A 20,373-nucleotide genomic window follows, 5' to 3' on the forward strand; every position below is an offset into this window, starting at 1 on the left:
ACGGAAACTGGCTGAACTACCAGCACTAAAATTCGGCTGACACTCGTAAGTCAATAAGCAGAGCTTTATTAAAATCACGATTAAATATATAAAGAATCCCTAATTTTAAAATATGTTAAAATAGCCGATTAGAGAAAAATATAAACTTTATGGTATAGTTTGCTTCTAATTTGAACACCGTCTTAGAACAAGTTGAAAACCGCAGTTCAGAGCTCAATTTTATATGGAGGTTCGTTATTTTAACTACCATTTTTATCACTATACTTGCATTTCTTTTTGAAGTGCTCTTACACCAATGAAAAGTGTATCATAGGCTACCGTACGCTATAAACACAAAATAATTTTACCTTGTTCCGTTTCCTTATAAAAACTCTCATAAACTTTTGACCCATGTTACAACAACTACTGAGCTGGTGGCTGGCCGTTCCAGCTCGGGCCGCCTCTTAACCTTCACTTTCTGAAACAGTCCAGTACAGTAGTTTGCTTCCTCTTGCCTAGGTCTCTCATGGAAAGAAGTTTTCTCTCAATTTGATTGAGACTGTTGATGAGATCTTCATCAGTGTTGGAGAAGTGCTGGTGGACAATATCCAGTCCCTCCACTGCTGCCCCAAAAGTTTGTTCTGCTCGATCTTCTTCTTCTCCTTCTTCAGTACTTAGTCTTTTTGCATAGTCACAAAGGTCTCTAACATCCATCTGTGGTGCTGAGGTTAGGATATCATCACAAGTAACAAATTCTGTGAATGTTGTGGCACTTGAGTCCTTAGATACAACCCCCCAATCTTCCATAATGTCGCCACTAGTGTCATCTTCATTAAAAACTTCTGAAATGGCACTAAAACCCGCATGGCCAAAGCAGTTTTGAATAGTGTCTGTTGTGACTAGAGGCCATGCTGCTACAAACACATGCAAGGGGGGGGGGGGGGTCAAGAGAGGACGAACAATATACAGTATAATGACAGTCAAGATGATTATAGAAAAATACCTGGATAGGAAAGGGGGTAAAGTGTACTTAGCTGCAATAGATTTCAAGAAAGTGTTTGACACGGTAAGTAGAAGTACATTAATAGAAAAACTAGGGAAGGTGGGGAAAGCATTATAAATGAGAAGGTATATTGTCGTATTAGATTGGAGGAAAATCTGATGAGCAGCCAAATAGAATGTAAGGTGGGGCTTAAGCAGGGCTGTAAGTTATTGCCCATATTATTTTGTCTGTTCATTAACGATATCCTACAGGGTCACGGAGGAAATAACTGGGTTATGCTGGCGGTAAATGGGTTGGAGATACCAGGTTTAATATTTGCTGATGTGATCCTTCTAGCCCTAACAGGGGGAGGCTTACAGAAAAGTCTCAACATGGTTGAGGAATTCACAAGGAAATGGTTTTCTGAGAATTAATGGAAGCAGATCGACTGTGATGGTAGTGAGTAAGAATAAGATGAGGACGAATGAAATATGGCTAGTACTAGGAGAGAAGATTGAAGAAGTAAGCAAACTGGAATATCTGGGAGTAATTATAAACAGGAGAGGAGGCTGGGGGGACCAAATTAAGAGGGCAAAATGGAAGGGGGTCATAGATCTTTTTGGTGGTCAACATCCTAGAATCAAAATTCCCTGGTATAAATTATAGTTTGCAAAGATTGATGTTAAAGACGTTGGTGCTGGGGAGAGTACTGTATGGGGTGGAAATATGGGGTTTAGAGGATAAAAAGGACATGTTAAAACAGATTATATGTAGATGTAACAAAACATTAATGGAATTACCGCAGTGCACGGCTAATGCAGGTGCGTTTCTAATGTGTGAGGAGTTTATTGAAGCAGACTGTGTTAAAAGGATACTAAACTATTGGATGAGACTAAAAAGGGGAGAAGGGGGTTTGGTTTTGCAAGCAGGGTATCAACAACAGTTAAAGCATATGTATACGGGGTGTTGGCTTACAAAAATCAAATGTGTAAGTAGGGTAACATCCTGCTTTATGAATGAACCGAGCTCAGAACATTTTAAGCAAGCCTGGGACCTATGGGATTAATAATCCCACTCCCATTTGACAGGCAAGGATAGAATAGTGCTAATGGGCGATTTCAATGCGAGAGTTGGAAATAGAACTGAAGGATATGAAAGGGTGATTGGTAAATATGGGGAAGATATGGCAGCTAATGGGAATGACAAGCATTTGGTGGACTTCTTTGCTAGTATGGGTTTAGCAGTTACGAATACATTCTTCAAGCAGAAGGCTGTTCACCGCTACACATGGGAGGCTAGGGGTACCAGGTGCATAATAGACTATATCTTAACAGACTTCGAATTCAGGAAATCTGTTAGGAAAGTATGAGTTTTCCGGGGATTTTTCGATGATGCAGACCACTATCTGATCTGTAGTGAACTAAGTACAGTATCTCTAGGCCTAGGGTAGAGAAAGTGAAATCTGTCTGCAAACGAATGTTTGTCCAACCCTTGTCCCGTTTCCCTACGGGGTCGGGTATGAGGTGAGATGAATTTGTCGTGGCGGTTTTTTATGACCGGATGCCCTTCCTGACGTCAACCTCATCAGAGGAGTTAATGAGAGATGAAATGAATGACGTGATATATGATAGTAGGGAGAGGGTGAAACCCGGTGCCGGCACATAGCCTACTCCTGTCGAATAGCACCAAGGGGTCTGCTCAAGGCTTAACGTCCCCATCCGACGGACAAATCATCATCAACAGCGTCATATGCCCTCACTCCATATGAGCACTGTGGAGAGGTTTGGAATTTAATCCAGGCTTTTGGCACGCAATCTAGTGATTAGAAATTGTATACCACCACCTCCCCTACCCTGCCGGCCAACATTCTGATGGTGAAATTTTTTTCGACCAACGGGGCTCGAACCGGCTAACCTCGGTGTTAGACCGTTTTTAGACTTCAGCGCCTTAACGATCATGGCCACCAGGCGGGCTCTGTCTGCAAACGAATAAGGGTAGAAAATCTCCAGGACGAGGAAATTAGACAGAAGTACATGGATATGATTAGTGAGAAGTTTCGAACAGTAGACAGTAAGCAGGTTCAGGATATAGAAAGTGAATGGATGGCATACAGGGATGCTGTAGTAGAAACTGCAAGGGAATACCTAGGAACAACTGTGTGTAAAGATGAGAAAAAGGCAAACATCTTGGTGGAATGATGAAGTGAGAGCAGCTTGTAAACGTAAAAAGAAGGCTTATCAGAAATGATTATCTTTAGGGGATGCTGAAGGGAAAAGTGTATGTGAACAACCCTCATACAAGAGAACATTACAGAAGTTATTTCGAACATCACACGGGCTGAGATGCGCCAAGTGTCTGCAAACCTATTTACGAGGTGTCAGGCATGTTGACAGCTGAGGGACAAAATTTTGAACATCAAATGTAATGCCAGGTAGGTTTTAGACTTCTACTTTCACTAGAAATGGATCTCTTATGTGTGAATTGCCATGAATAGTGGGGAGGAAAGGCACGCATTATACCGGCTAGCGATGGAGTGTCATTGCGCCAGCCATGCCGTGCTCTGAGTGGTGCTACGGAGCGAGCCAAAAAAAAGACCCTGTATTAACACCTAGGTACTTATAATGGTCCCCAAAAGGAACTTTCACACCATCAATGCAGTAATTAAAACTGAGAGGACTCTTCCTACTTGTGAAACTCACAACCTGATTCTTAACCTCATTTATTATACCATTTCCTACTGCCCATCTCACAACATCATAGAGGTCATTTTGCAGTTGTTCAGTCTTATTGATTACTCCGTACAGAATAACATCTGCAAAAAGCCTTATCTCTGATTCCACTTCTTTACTCATGTCATTGATGTATATAAAAAAACATTAAAGTCCAATAATACTGCCTTGAGGAATTCTTCTCGTAATTATTATAGGGTCAGATAAAGCTTCGTCTACTCTTAATTCTCGTGGGTTGTATTTACTAGAAATATAGCCACCCATTCACTCTTTTTAACCTAGTCCAGTTGCGCTCATTTTTTGCCCAGTCTTCCATGATCTACCCTATCAAATGCCTTAGATAGGTCAATCATGATACAGTCCATTTGACCACCTGAATCCAGGATATCTGCTATATTTTGCTGGAATCCAACTTGAGCTTCAGTTTCCTAAACCCATACTGCCTTCTATCGAACCAGTTATTAATTTCGCAAACATGTCTAATATAATCAGAAAGAATGCTTTCCCAAAGCTTACATGCAATATGTCAAACTGACTGGTCTGTAATTTTCAACTTTGTCTATCACCATTACCTTTATACACAGGGGCTACTATAGCAACTCTCCATTAATTTGGTATAGCTCCTTCATGCAAACAATCAAATAAGTACTTGATATATGGTACGTCGCTTAATTGCGGCCAGTATCCAGTAATCGGGAGATCGTGGGTTCGAGCCCCACTGTCGGCAGCCCTGAAGATGGTTTTCCGTGGTTTCCCATTTTCACACCAGGCAAATGCTGGGGCTGTACCTTAATTAAGGCCACGGCCGCTTCCTTCCACTTCCTAGGCCTTTCCCATCCCATCGTCGCCATAAGACATCTGTGTCGGTGCGACGTAAAGAAAAATAGCAAAAAAAAAAAGATATATGGTACTGTATCCCAACCCATTGTCTTTAGTAAATCCCGTGAAACCTTATCAGTTCCAGCTGCTTTTCTAGTTTTAAACTTATGCATCTTACTGTAAATGTCATTATCATAGATAAATTTTAATATTTCTTTGGTATTACTCACCTCCTCCATCTGGACATTATCCTTGTAACATACTGTTGACTGAATACTTCTGCCTTTTGATGATCCTCGCATACATACTCCTCTTGTTCATTAATGATTCCTGGAATGTCCTTCTTGGAGCCTGTTTCTGCCTCAAAGTACTTATACAGACTCTTCCATTTTTCACTAAAATTTGTATGACCGCCAATTATACTTACCATCATGTTATCCTTAGCTGAGTTTTTTGCTAGATTCAATTTTGTAGCTAGTTCCTTCACTTTCTCCTGACTTTCACAGCCATTTCTCTTTATTGTTCAATACCTGCCAATTCTCCCATAGTTTTCCCCACTAGATTGGAGGACAGTTTAATTTTTATTTTATTAACTAACCGATTGACCATATTTATTTTAAAACCATTGAACTTAGCTAATTGTCTTATATATTTTGGTTCTGTTTCTAAATTGTCTCCAGAAAGAGGAACTATGAAATCGACTTGTTTTTTAGTCTTGTGGTGCAGGGACAAATCTTTAATAGTTATAGGTGAATGAGTAGGTTTCCTATAAATTCGAAAATCAAAGGTGTTATGCATACGTGTAATCATTAGATCTAAAAAAAAAAAAAAAAAAAAAATTTGACTTCTAGTACCAGATAAATCTAAGAAAAACAGCTACGCCACAGTTACATATAATAACCTGGCTATCCATCATACCACAAATGTTCTTTTAAAAAAAACCCACATTAATATAGCTTTCAGGGCAGTAATAAGCAAAACATATTTTTCAACCATAATAAGGTCAATAAGAATAACTGTTACTCAAGATCTGGGGTTTATAGACTAAAGTATACAGAATGTGGGTTCTCGTATCTGGGTCAAACTGGAAGGAGCTTTTATACAAGGTATTTGGAACACAAGTATTCAGCCATGAGCCAGCATATGAGTGAAACGGGACATAAATTTACTTCAATAGAGAAGGATCGAACCCTCATTTTTTTTCCCCGGACCAAACCTATAATAAATATAATCCTATCGTCATGAACTACAAAAATCTGTTATATAACTCCAAGGTTGATCCATACTGTAAATCTGAATAAGGTCCCTACTGTTCTTCAATCACAGCACTCAAATGTTCCATTTACCACGCTCAATATTAGGCCCGCCCACACCAATTCGTGTAACACCTCTTTAGCAATAACACAGACGCACAAAGTACAACCCACTCCCCTTCCCCCTCTACGCTCCACCCCTCCATTACTGCATCAGTATTTCACTAGAAGTAGAAAGGTTAGTCGATGAGATGCAACCGGAACAGGTGGCTCCAACTAACAACAGACTGGATGAACAAGTTTGACCACAATTATAGGGTATTATATTATTATCTTTATAATTATCAACGCGGGCCTAACATTTGTTATTCTAAATTTCTTTTTCTTTTTATTCAGTTACAGAAATATTCATAAACTGAAAGGTAGAACAAAGATTCGAGGAAAACAGTCTAATAAGAACAACATAAATAACCCATGGAGCATTTTGTTAGAGGAGCAGCTGCCTATGAAGGATATTGGACAACACAATTCCAACTTACATGACATCTAACCCACAATTATACTAAATTCCTTGAAAAATAGTATCATCCAACTTTGCTTCTTTCCACATAGGATATTCAAGCTTTGCATGATTGATAACAGACCAAAGTTCTGGTTCTGTTGCTACCAAGCATACGACCTAGGTGATTAAAGAGCACCTTTGGATGAACATACTTTTTATAAACTTCATTAACCCAGTGATTCATCCAGTAATTTTATGAAGATTCAATTTTCGCTTTGGACAATTTTAGTTAAATGTGAGATAATTATTATTGTATTCATGTCATAAATTTTGGTTTTATTTAACGTACACATTTTAAACCCATGTACACAGCATCTGAAGAAAATTTTTTACAAACATTTTTTAGAATAAGATCATTTTGTATTGTATCAAGTTCATATGTTTTACTCAAACAAGGCCTTGGACTTGACCTTAAGATTGTCAGTAGTCTGAAGATGCCTAAAAAGGGAAAAACATGCACCTGAGAAGTGTATGTAATTCATGTAGAATTTAATCACTATAAACTGTGAATTGTATTGAATAGGTGGATACACTAAATTTTATTCTTGAAAGAATTTTACTGATTATCTTCAATACGGAAAAACAAGTCCCTGATATGTCAATGCTACATGTCCCTCAGCTTAAGAAAAAAGCTTGTAAAGACTTGCGTGTGACCAGTTGAGATATATTTTGTCAAAACCGGGACATTGAACAAAGATGACAAAAAAAAAAAAAAAAACTAGAAACCTTTGAAATGTGGTGCTGGCGAAGTTTGGAAAAAATAAGCTCGTTGGAGATAATTGTTAACAAGAAGCGACAGCTAATCAAATAGATACGAGATGATCAACATAGCTGGGATACCAATTGTGACATAGTGACTTAATCATTGAAATACCTGAGGGCAAAGTACCTGGAAAACTCCCTCGTGGGAGGTCTAGAAAAACATTTATGAAGACTTCCTTGGTTGTGATGATCTAAAATATTATGTGAAAGCTATAAGAGCGACCCAAGATAGATTCATTTGGAGAAGACTCATCATGGGTACAAACAGTTTGCAAGGCTGAATAGATGATCATGAATTTCTGTTGGTGTGTAGTAGGTAAAAATTAAGTATTAAAGTACTGTATTTAGTTTTAACTACATGTCTATTATTTTAGTTGACATGTAATGAGGATCTGCCTGCAGTTGAGAATTGTGTTATTTTATTAGATAATAGAAGATGTAGAACATCCAAGAACATTTGTTGTCAAATATTTGTGCTTCATTAAAAATGACTCTTTAGAGTGTAGGTTTCTTTCATTCCTGAATTTATGCTGAACAGTTTATTGCAGTGGATTGTAAAGCTAAGAATAGATGAAGCCTTATGGTCTGTTGTAGTGCTTCGAGGCTTGTACTAATTTCAAGTGAAACGTTCGTTACTCATTCTTCAGTAGATAAATATATCATGGTTATCTCATATTTATCTAGCAGCTTAGCATTTGAGGGTAAAATATTTCCACATCTCTATTAGAAAAATGTTTTAATTTAAATATACAGGAGGTACAAAAATTAAAATTCTATTACTGTTATTTTAGCTCTTACGTTCAAGGTAGCCTGCATTATGGCACACAGCCTGTTCAAAGCAAGTATGCACATTTATGAAGACTTTGCGGCACAAGTCTTATCTTTAAGTATTGGAGGAAGATTCCACTCACAGCTGCACATACTTACCTCCATCTATATAACTGGATTTTGTTAACAATAGAGGCTTTTCACCACACCTATAAGTGGAGACATTTCAATATACAATAAGTCTTCCTAGAGAACTACAGCATTGCCTACAAATGCAAGCACTGATTTATTTACAACATTGGACTCAAAACGAGAACATAGATACATGCAAGACGCATACATTCATGTCTATGAAATGTTTTATATTTATTATTTTAAAGGATTTTAACATGTTCTGTGTATTTTAATGTGTTTAATGTATTTGTAATTTAGATTCAAGCTTAAGTTAGGTTCCACAAACAAATTCTAGTCTTAAGGAGATAGCTCTATACCTAAGTACCTGAATTATAGTATATAACCATTTTACACTCAACATGCCCAATCTGGACACTTAGACATGATGCTTCCCCATGGCATCTCCCTTTAGAAAAATGCAAACTAACTAATGCTTGACACATATGTAAAGGTATTCGTGTACAGCTGATGACTATTTCAAGTTGAAACCGGTCCTGTAAGCTAATTCTTACGGTAATAAAATTGTATTGATAAGGTGGAACCTTTTCTTGTCTATACATATGTGTCTTAGTCCAGCAGTGGGGGGGCACACACACAACCTAGAGACAAGCACGTGATGTTGAATTAATTGAAGGCCATTAATTTTCCAAAATATCAAGAATTCTGGAGAAGTCTGTGAAAGTAAAAGCCATTTTTATTAATTTTGTGGCATTATTAAGCGATTTTCATGTTAAGTACACAACATGGATGGTCGAAAACGATTACGCTAAGTGGCAGAAATTATCACAGATTAACAGAAGGGGAGGGATAGTGAATTGTTCTCTCAGACATCAGAATTAGACTTGTTTTTCCACAGGATCCAAAATATAACTCGAGTAACTTCCTCTCGTGCAATAGACGAAAATAAAAATAATAGCACAGAAAACTTTGAGTGTACGCCTGGTTTTAGTTGTTTCCATTGCTCTGATCTTGGAACTGGAAGTGAAAATCATGAAGACTTCAATCAATCAATACTGATCTGCATTTAGGGCAGCCGCCCAGGTGGCAGATTCCGTATCTGTGACTTTCCTAGCCTTTTCCTAAATGATTTCAAAGAAATTGGAAATTTATTGAACATCTCCCTTGGTAAGTTATTCCAATCCCTAACTCCCCTTCCTATAAATGAATATTTGCCCCAGTTTGTTCTCTTGAATTCCAACTTTATCTTCATATTGTGATCTTTCCTACTTTTATAAACGCCACTCAGACTTATTCGTCTACTAATGTCATTCCACGCCATCTCTCCGCTGACAGCTCGGAACATACCACTTAGTCTTCTTCTTTCTCTCAATTTTTCCCAACCCAAACTTTGCAACATTTTTGTAACGCTACTCTTTTGTCGGAAATCACCCAGAACAAATCGAGCTGCTTTTCTTGGGATTTTTTCCAGTTCTTGAATCAGGTAATCCTGGTGAGGGTCCCATACACTGGAACCATACTCTAGTTGGGGGGCTTTCGAGAGACTTACATGCACTCTCCTTTACATCCTTACTACAACCCCTAAACACCCTCATAACCATGTGCAGAGATCTGTACCCTTTATTTACAATCCCATTTATGTGATTACCCCAATGAAGATCTTTCCTTATATTAACACCTAGATACTTACAATGATCCCCAAAAGGAACTTTCACCCCATCAACGCAGTAATTAAAACTGAGAGGACTTTTCCTATTTGTGAAACTCACAACCTGACTTTTAACCCCGTTTATCAACATACCATTGCCTGCTGTCCATCTCACAACATTTTCGAGGTCACGTTGCAGTTGCTCACAATCTTGTAACTTATTTATCACTCTATAGAGAATAACATCATCCGCAAAAAGCCTTACCTCTGATTCCACTCCTTTACTCATATCATTTATATATATAAGAAAACATAAAGGTCCGATAATACTGCCTTGAGGAATTCCCCTTTTAAATATTACAGGGTCAGATAAAGCTTCACCTACTCTAATTCACTGAGATCTATTTTCTAGAAATATAGCAACCCATTCAGTCGCTCTTTTGTCTAGTCCAATTGCACTCATTTTTGCCAGTAGTCTCCCATGATCCACCCTATCAAATGCTTTAGGCAGGTCAATCGCGATACAGTCCATTTGACCTCCAGAATCCAAGATATCTGCTATATCTTGCTGGAATCCTACAAGTTGAGCTTCAGTGGAATAACCTTTCCTAAAACCGAATTGCCTTCTATCGAACCTGTTATTAATTTCACAAACATGTCTAATATAATCAGAAAGAATGCCTTCCCAAAGCTTACATACAATGCATGTCAAACTTACTGGCCTGTAATTTTCAGCTTTATGTCTATCACCCTTTCCTTTATACACAGGGGCTACAATAGCAACTCTCCATTCATCTGGTATAGCTTCTCCGACCAAACAATAATCAAATAAGTACTTCAGATATGGTACTATATCCCAACCCATTGTCTTTAGTATATCCCCAGAAATCTGATCAATTCCAGCCGCTTTTCTAGTTTTCATCTTTTGTATCTCCTCCTCTATCTCGACATTATCCTTGTAATACCAAAATAAATGGTCCGTTATTTTAGTGAAAAATGGAAGGGTATGTATATGTATTTTAAGGCAGAAACAGGTTCCAAGAAGGACATTCCAGGAATAATTAATGAACAAGGGGAGTGTGTATGTGAGGATCTTCAAAAGGCAGAAGTATTCAGTCAGCAGTATGTCAAGATTGGTTACACCGGCAGTGCCAATGAGTTAGCTGGAAAATTTATAATGTCCAATAACGGACCATTTATATTGGTATTATAAATTTACTCATTCGGAATAATTATTTCTGATTCCCTATGGGAATCAACATCTACATCATCTGATGGCCAAGCAGGCATCAATTTTTGATAATGAGACAATGTGTCTCATAGTGCATTGGCACTGCCGGTGGCTACAATTAGCCTACGCAGTGGCCTCCACGGTATGCACTATCCAGCGTCTTGGTAGGTGTGCTAGGTACCAACTGATTAGTCCAGCCTAGCACACGGGGGCGAAACGCTGGCAACCAGGAATGAGTTAGCTGGAAAATTTATAATGTCCAATAACGGACCATTTATATTGGTATTATAAATTTACTCATTCGGAACGATTATTTCTGATTCCCTATGGGAATCAACATCTACATTATCCTTGTAACTAACAATCTTTACATACTGCTGACTGAATACTTCTGCCTTTTGAAGATCCTCACATACACACTCCCCTTGTTCATTAATTATTCCTGGAATGTCCTTCTTGGAACCTGTTTTTTGCCTTAAAATACCTAAACATACCCTTCCATTTTTCACTAAAATTTGTTTGACTGCCAATTATGCTTGCCATCATGTTATCCTTAGCTGCCTTCTTTGCTAGATTCAATTTTCTAGTAAGTTCCTTCAGCTTCTCCTTACTTCCACAGCCATTTCTAACTTTTTCTTTCCAGTCTGCACCTCCTTCTTAGCCTCTTTATTTCTCTATTATAATAAGGTGGGTCTTTACCATTCCTTACCACCCTTAAAGGTACAAACCTGTTTTCACATTTCTCAACAATTTCTTTAAACCCATCCCAGAGTCTGTTTACATTTTTATTTACAGTTTTCCACCGATCATAGTTACTTTTTAGAAACTGCCTCATGCCTGCTTTATCAGCCATATGGTACTGCCTAATAGTCCTATTTTTAAGACCTTCCTTTCTATCACATTTGTTTCTAACTACCACAAAAACAGCTTCATGATCACTAATACCATCTATTACTTCAGTTTCCCTATAGAGCTCATCTGGTTTTATCAGCACCACATCCAGGATATTTTTCCCTCTGGTTGGTTCCATCACTTTCTGAATCAGCTGTCCTTCCCATATTAACTTATTTGCCATTTGTTGGTCATGCTTCCTGTCGTTCGCATTTCCTTCCCAATTGACATCTGGCAAATTCAGATGTTTACATGTAACTAATCTCATTATTAGACCCGTATTGAACTATGCTATGATATACTAACAATTTGTTGGTTATTTTGATCCACCTTTTCAATACAAATTACTTGTATACAAATTACTTGTATTGAAAAGGTGGATCAAAATAACCAACAAATTGTTAGTATATCAAATTCGGATCTCCCGCTACAATCACATTTCTTTCCATGTCGTTTCCCACATAGCTGACTATCCTATTAAATAATTCCGAATCCGCATCAGTGCTACCCTTTCCCGATCTGTACACTCCAAATATATCAAGTTGCCTATTATCTTTAGAAATGAGCCTTACACCTAGAATTTCATGTGTCTCATCTTTAACTTTTTCGTAGCTTACAGATTCTTCTTTCACCAGAATGAACACTCCCCCTCCCACCCTTCCTATCCTATCTCTACGATACACACTCCAGTGCCGTGAGAAAATTTCTGCATCCATTATATCATTTCTCAGCCATGATTCAACTCCTATTACAATATCTGTATATGTATGTATATATATCTATTAAATTACTTAATTCTATTCCTTTCTTCACAATACAAGATTATCTAGTACCAAGAGAAGACATTGTAAACCAAACGAATAGCCATATTTTTGGCTTATGAATAATGTTATTAGAGACTACTAAGCTAAAAGTGGAGTGAAACAGAATCAGGACAATTTTTGTAATTCTGTGCAGATGCATCCAGACAATTAGTGATTTCTGACAAAAGTGCTGTTTGAAAAAAAGCTTTTAAATGGAGACATTATGAAACATGAATATCTGGTTTATTCCTGCAGCCAGCGATCTGTTTTTGTGCTCCTTATAAACTTTTTGGAGAAACATCCCAACTTGCAAAAACTTGCTTCAATTATTTGATGCATGGAAATCAGCGATTAACAGAACATACGAATTTCACTCTCATCGTGCTTACGTGTTAATGTTTAAAAGACAGAGTAGTGAATTGTGCAGAGTTGACAGCAGTCTGCTCTCTGTTGGAGTTGTTGTTATTATTATTATTATTATTATTATTATTATTATTATTATTATTATTATTATTATTATTATTTGATATTTTAACTTGGAGGCATTCTAGTGCATTACTTGATTCATTATATATAAAAACAATAGTAATTGTAATTGTCTTATCAAGTTTAAGGGAGGGGGTGCAAAATCATTTGGGCCTAGAGGTGTTGTAGTAGTTAAATTCTACCCTGCCCATGATTCACAGTGTAGACTTGAATTCAGGTGCCTACACCATAACACTCTGGTGGAGTCTTCTTTTTACTTGCTGTTTCAAGTCTCTCCATACCCAATTTGCTTTTCTTTCAAGAGATGGCTGCTGATCCTTGTCCTTTTTTAGTTAAAGTTATGAGAGGATGGTAATCACATCTTTCAGTCCCTTAAATCAACTTGCCTCCCACTTTAGTATGTGTGGGATGGGAAGAATTATTCTTAGGCTACATGAAAGCATTGCAAGGTAGAATATTATTAAAGTTAATTTCTGGGAATGAGAGTTGTGATATTAGAATCAAAATTGCATGTGAAATGTTCTCTTATAGCTTTGGGGTTAGTATTGAAATAACTTGAGTTGTCATATGACAAGAAATTTTTCTTTGCAGATACTATCGCGGGGCAGTAGGTGCACTTCTTGTGTATGATATTGCAAAACATTTGACATACGAGAATGTGGAACGATGGCTGAGAGAGCTTCGAGACCATGCGGACCAGAACATTGTGATCATGCTTGTTGGCAATAAATCGGATTTGAGGCATCTGCGTGCTGTTCCTACTGATGAGGCCAAAGCATTCGCTGAGAGGAATGGCCTTTCTTTCATTGAGACATCGGCGTTGGACTCCACTAATGTTGAAACAGCCTTCCAGAACATACTCACAGGTATGTTCTTTTGCATTAAAACATCATTCTTGTGTCGAGTAGTTCCGAGTATTTGAAAACAGATTATTAGTGCTGATCTCTGTCTGCTTTGTCAAATTTAAATTTAGAACAGGTGATTGATAGGCAATACAACACAAGCATTTCTGGAAAATGTTACTTTGATAATTTAAAATGCTGATTTGTCATCTCTAAATAAAGTTTTGTCTTAAAAAATCTTGTAACTACAAATGCATAAATCCTATATGGTGCTTATCTCATTTCAAAATGTTTGAAACACCATTGTAATTGACTTACAAAGTGCATACAGTAATGATACTGAGTGTGTGAAACAGTTTTCCCATCAGTGGAACCCAAGATTGAATAGTTTCTATTTTAATTGTTACGTTCAGTCAACTGGAAACTTTCACCATTGATAGCTGATGTTGAAAAGTGAACATTCATTTGAATGAGATCTGCTAACATACAGAGAAACTGTTGTAACAGGAGTCCATGATGCAAGATAAATACTATTGTAATAATTAATTCTCATTACAGGTGAATTGTTACAAATTCATGGTGCCCATAGTTGGCTGAAAATGGCATATCATCTATATATATATATATATATATATAAAATAAGAGTTTTGTCTGTACATTGCTCAGAATTTGAAAAGAATGGTATTACTGTATTGGTCATGTCCACAGTAACAAGGAAATGCACTTTTTACTTTTCCGTAATTTCTGTCTGTATGTATGTACACGCATCATGAGAAAACGGCTGAAGGGAATAATCTAGGCTATAAATTATTTTGTTTACACTGAGTGAAATGTTGTTTAGGGGAAGGCTTGAAATTTAATTATCAAATATTTATACAATTAGTGGTCCTGTCGATAAATATTAAATAACTAAAGTTATATAAAATTGAATTTCCGATCATTTATGTCTTATACATTTTTACCGTACCGGCTATAATAACAGGGATATTCGTGAATTAGTATTGTTGCTAAGTCCATATCAACGCCGAGCCACGAGAAAATGGGTGAACAGAATTTAATGAAAATCTGAGTCGGGGAATAAGAAACTACAGTACCGTCTAAGATGTAAACGATTTTATTCACCCTGGATGAAATTGTAGTTTAGGGGATGGCATCAAATATTTCATTTTTCAGCACCTGTGTTATTGGTCCTATCGAAAAGTACTACATAACAAAAGTTAGAGAGAATACAATTTCCGATCATTTTGTTTCATTCAATTTTACCATACCGACTATGATAGTGGTATTTCAGGGTCGGAAGAAAACTAAATGTGAAGGCCTACATATCAAAAGCTCTTAAAATTGATCAACAATAACATTATATTGACCATTGTTGAGATGTTCTTTCTCTTATGCTGCCACTGAACTCCGATATGGGATTACTGCTGCGTACAGAGTATAACAACCCCCCCACGGCACTTAACGCCCTTGAAAGGGCCTTGGCCTGCCAAGCGACCACTGCTCAGCTCGAAGGCCTGCAGATTACGAGGCGTCGTGTGGTGAGTATGACGCATCCTCTCAGCCGTTATTCTTGGCTTTCGAGACCGGGACCGAGTATAACAGCCTGACTGAATATTGGCAGGAAATAGCTGGGGAGTTAGAAAACTTTCTTCTTTAGTATGCCATTCCTCTGGTTCATACATTTCCCGATACTGCTGGTACATAATACACTGCTTCATCATAGTATTCCAGCTATTCAATCCCTACTCTGACGGACTGTTTTGAATGAGCAGTGTGCACATTTAAAGCAAAGGCTCGCTTAGTAGTAGTAGTAGTAGTATGACATGGTCTAGAATTACAATTTAGGCGTATTCCAAATTATAGCACCACAGTTCACTAAATAACTTAAAATTCAACCCTGAAAAGAGCTGTTTCTTAAGAAAAGCTTCTTCCTCTTCTTTTATTAAATTCTACATTCATTTTATTCCAAATTAGCAGTGAAGAGGGGTTTCTCCTCTGGCTTGGAGGAAGAATTTGCCTCCAAGTCATATAGTTTTTTCCACCACTAGTGTAGTGAAGTGAGATTTTCCGATTCATCTGGTACTCCTAGGAAACAGATTAGCAAAAGAGCATAGTTTTTGGCCTGGGACGCTCCACTATTCGACCCCCCCCCCCGCCGAAAAAAGACTAAGAGTTTTAGCTGATCACGGGTGTCTGCGGCTTGGTCATTCCAGCTCTGGAACTTTGGATTGTTCAATTCCTACTGACGTCACTGTAATGACCTATGTTTATTTCAATTCGGAAAACTACTAAGAAAGTCTTTCTGAGGATGTAAAAAGGCGGCGGAGATTGAGTGCCTACAAATTATAATAAAAACTCCCCAACTTGATTGTGATTGATAGTAGCCAAGTGGGTCTACCATTATAATGAAAATTTCCTAACCCAGTCTTCATACGTGAAGAGCCGTTCGGTGACTTCCCTGTCGCGTTTCTAGGGTAACGTTAAGAGCTATGCAATTTAATACAATCTAGAATTCTGTATACAATGTAGAATTCCGTTGCAAAGCACGGGTACATCAGCTAGTATGTAATATATATATATATACATAAGACTAGCTATAGTACCAGTCATTGATGGGACAATCACTTAGCATGTGCATGACTTCATTTTTGTCCACCTCTCATATTGTTCCCCAGATTGAGGCACTGAGTTAGTCATATGATTAGGATCATGTAGTTGTGAGCTTGCATTTAGAAGATTGTGGGTTCAAATCCCTCAGTTGGCAACCCTGAAGGTGGTTTTCTGTGGTTTCCCATTTTCACCAGGCAAATGCTGGGTCTGTACCTAGAGGCCACAGCTGCTACGTTCCTATACTTTGTGTTGGTGCAACATTAAACCACTAGTAAGAAAAGAAAAAAATCTGAGGCACATAAGTAGGTATTCCTCTCCTAGTCAATGGTTTGTCTTGACGTACTCTCTTCCTTGCTCTCTATGAACATTTTGCAGTTTTTTTCTTTCTGATCTTTATTTGATCTCTTTCTTGTGGTATAAAAGAAGGTAAGGTGTCAGGTTAATATTTATAAAATAATGGCAGAGGGCTTGTCAATCGTCTGTACCAAAAATGGGGTAAATAATGTTTCAGAGGGGAAGGGAAAGGCACTAACGGGGAAATGGCTTAATGGGCTATAGGAAGGACTTACTTGCTGATAGGTTATAGGGACCCAAGTGCAGTGAATTTTATTCCTATGAACAAAACAAATTAGTATTTGTGCAATGCTCAGCGTTCTACCTGCTCCTGAAGTCCACAGTATATCTCAGGAGTGTGACTGAAAGTTAAATTACGTGTTTCAATGCTAATTATCGCAGTTTTGATGAACTGTCCGGTGACTGTTTGCAAGTTTGACTTTTAAGCAGTCATGGGCAATGACTAAACAAAGCTGTAGTAGAAGTTACCTTGCAAAATACTGGATTGGAGGCAACGCAGATCATACCACAGATTGTAAAATAATTCTTTGTTGTGTTTGTGACAAAGGGGTTCTCTGTCAAAGAAGTACCAGCTCACACAGCACTCCAATACCTCAGCTCATATAAATGGTAAGCGAGTTGGTAAGGATTTGATGTCAGTGATGCCGGTGCAATTCAGGACATGAAAGTGGCTTTCAGCAATGAAAAGGCTCAAAGTGAACTGGTACTTATCAAAACACACTCAGAAATCATACCAGAATGAGTGAAGAAGCTAATAGCATGTGGGTTGCTTCTTAGTGATTCACTGGAGGTTACGGAGAAAGTGATAGGTGAACTGGAAGGTATCCCAGGAAATCTTGGACTTGGTCTCCAAACAAAACACTGTGATGTCCTTGAACAAAATCTGGGCTACGACATAATCGTAGCTATAAATAAATATTTGGCTGGTACTGATAATGTGGACCTACCAGAACCGAGCGAGTTGGCCATGCAATTGGGGGCGCGCATCTGTGAGTTTGCATTCAGGAGATAATGGGTTCGAGCCCCACTATCAGCAGCCTTGATCGTTCTCCTTGGTTTCCCAGTTTTCACACCAGGCAAATACTAAATCTGTACCTTAAGGCCACGGCCGCTTCCTTCCCACTCCTTGCCCTTTCCTAGCCCATCATCGCTATAAGATCTGTCTGTGTCGGTGTGACTTACAGCAAATGGTTAAAAAAAGTGGAAATATTGGATCTGCCAGAATATTTTAACACCTACAGGCTGGCCGAGAAGTCCCTTTATATGTTACAGCGTAGGACAGTTGGACGTGTATTTTAAGTAATCATTAACATTATCTGTTACATATTGTTGACATAACAATTTCCTGCCATAAGCTGAGTCCTGCACATGCCACGTTCACTTTGGTTAGCGTGGGATAGTAATGTCACGTGTTTCGCTGCGTAGTTTGCTGCCTTCAGTCGAAAGAGTTAATCCCTGGCGGATACAAGTGCTGTCACTGTTGAGCTTTTGGTGGCTTCCGTTTGGGTTCATGAATGACAGACATTTTGAAGGACTTCGCTGTGAGGTTTGGAAAACCACTGCCATCACGACAAACGTTATTTGCGTGGGAGAAGAAAACCTTTTGAGACAGAAAGCATTCTTGATGCACCACGTAGTGGACGGCGTACGACTCGCACTGAAACTCGTGCCACTGAGCTCGATAGCTGCAGTCGCTTAAGTGCGGCCAGTATCCGGTAATCGGGAGATAGTGGGTTCGAGCCCCACTGTCGGCATCCCTGAAGATGGTTTTCCCTGGTTTCCCATTTTCACACCAGGCAAATGCCCGGGCTGTACCTTAAGGCCATGGCCGCTTCCTTACAATTCCTAGGCCTTTCCTGTCACATCATCGCCGTAAGACATCTGTGTCGGTGCGACGTAAAGCAAATAGCAAGAAACTCGTGCTGCTGTGGTGGAATCGATTGAATGATTGCCGGTGAAGTCAATCCATAAGCGGTCAGCAGAATTGGGCATCCCACGATCGACTATGCAAGACCATGTGTGAAAAGACTTGAAACTTCCACGTTTTCGGCCATCCTCAGTGAATGAGTTGAGCGATCATGACTCAGAGCAACGTGTGCATGAATGTGAAATGCTGTTCCCATGTTTCCTGCTTGCAGATGATAAATAAAGAAATAAAAAACTTTCATGTCCTCTGAGTGAGCGATTTATTGTAGCTCACAAAATAACGTCCTTATTTGGGCAAAAAGCAATCCGTTGCATGCTTTGGGCAGGGTTATCGGGAGACCATCTGCTCGGATCATATTTCTTCGATGGTCCTGTGAATCAGCACAGCTACCTTCACATGATTAACACATGGTTGCTTCCGGAATTAAAGGTAAAACTGATATCATGACACTTCAACAAGATGGTTGTCCTCCACATTTCGCTGCGAGTGTCCGCAACCGGCTAAATGAACTTTTTCCAAACCGCCGGATTGGATATATATCAAGAGACCTTCCAGCACTGCTGCCATGCCGTCCACGAAGCTGACCTCAGCATACCGTACAATGCACTATAGGGCATAATAAAAGAAGACATTTGTAAACTATATGTGAACAACAATCAACCAAAGTATGGAGTTCGCATGGCATTTGAAACGATCACCCCTCGCATGCTGCAGGGGATGCACTCAGCAATATGGCAATGCATCAACCTCTTCTTCAAACTTGGAGGAATATATACGGACATTGTTGATCAATGAATTGAATTGTTAATGTTAACCAGACATTGTTTATTCAAAATTAATGATGAAAGCAAAAAATCCTGTTTTTTTTATAGCAGTGGGAATGTTTTCATGTCTGTCGTTTGCTATAACTTATAAAGGGACTTCTCGGCCACCCTATACATTTGCTCCTGAATTCAAGTACTGCCCTGTCACATCCATAGATGTACACTATTTCCAGTGAAAGAATAAAGTAGAAATAAACAAACATTTTGTATCTCTCATGTGCTCACATGTCTCACTGCCTGCGCTTTACGTTATGAGCATATGTTAAAATTGATGGATGTACACACATGAATATATGAGATACCTTAACAAAAATACATAATCTCTGCTATAAAATATATTTGTCGTGAAGATTAACAAGTGTGCCTACTTACGTGACATTTCATTACTTCATTAATATGAACTTTCAAGAGCCTCAATGTCGGACTCGTTGGCTGAATGGTCAGCGTACTGGCCTTCAGTTCAGAGGGTCCCGGGTTCGAATCCCGGCCGAGTCGGGGATTTTAACCTTAATTGGTTAATTCCAATGGGCTGGGGGCTGGGTGTTTGTGCTGTCCCCAACATCCCTGTAATTCACACACCACACAAAACACTATCCTCCGCCACAATAACACGCAGTTACCTACAAATGGCAGCTGCCGCCCATACTCATTGGAGGGTCTGCCTTACAAGGGCTGCACTCGGCTAGAAATAGCTACACGAAATTAAAGAGCCTCAATTCCCTGTAGTTCGGACGATTCGCTGTCACTTGCATCACTAGCATCCTTTACTAA

General features: G+C 38.6%; 1 protein-coding gene across 2 annotated transcripts in view; it reads left to right on the forward strand.

Moving 5' to 3' along the window:
* Rab11 (RAS oncogene family member Rab11) overlaps nt 1–20,373 on the forward strand; it is a 128,833-nt gene that overhangs the window by 74,671 nt on the left and 33,789 nt on the right. For both annotated transcript variants that reach the window (XM_067157170.2, XM_067157163.2), the window contains exon 4: nt 13,637–13,911. In XM_067157170.2, the coding sequence (XP_067013271.1) occupies nt 13,637–13,911 (275 nt within the window). The remainder of the gene's footprint in view (nt 1–13,636; nt 13,912–20,373) is intronic.

Source organism: Anabrus simplex, chromosome 1, assembly GCF_040414725.1.
Source record: "Anabrus simplex isolate iqAnaSimp1 chromosome 1, ASM4041472v1, whole genome shotgun sequence".
In the NCBI taxonomy this organism is placed as follows: domain Eukaryota; kingdom Metazoa; phylum Arthropoda; class Insecta; order Orthoptera; family Tettigoniidae; genus Anabrus; species Anabrus simplex.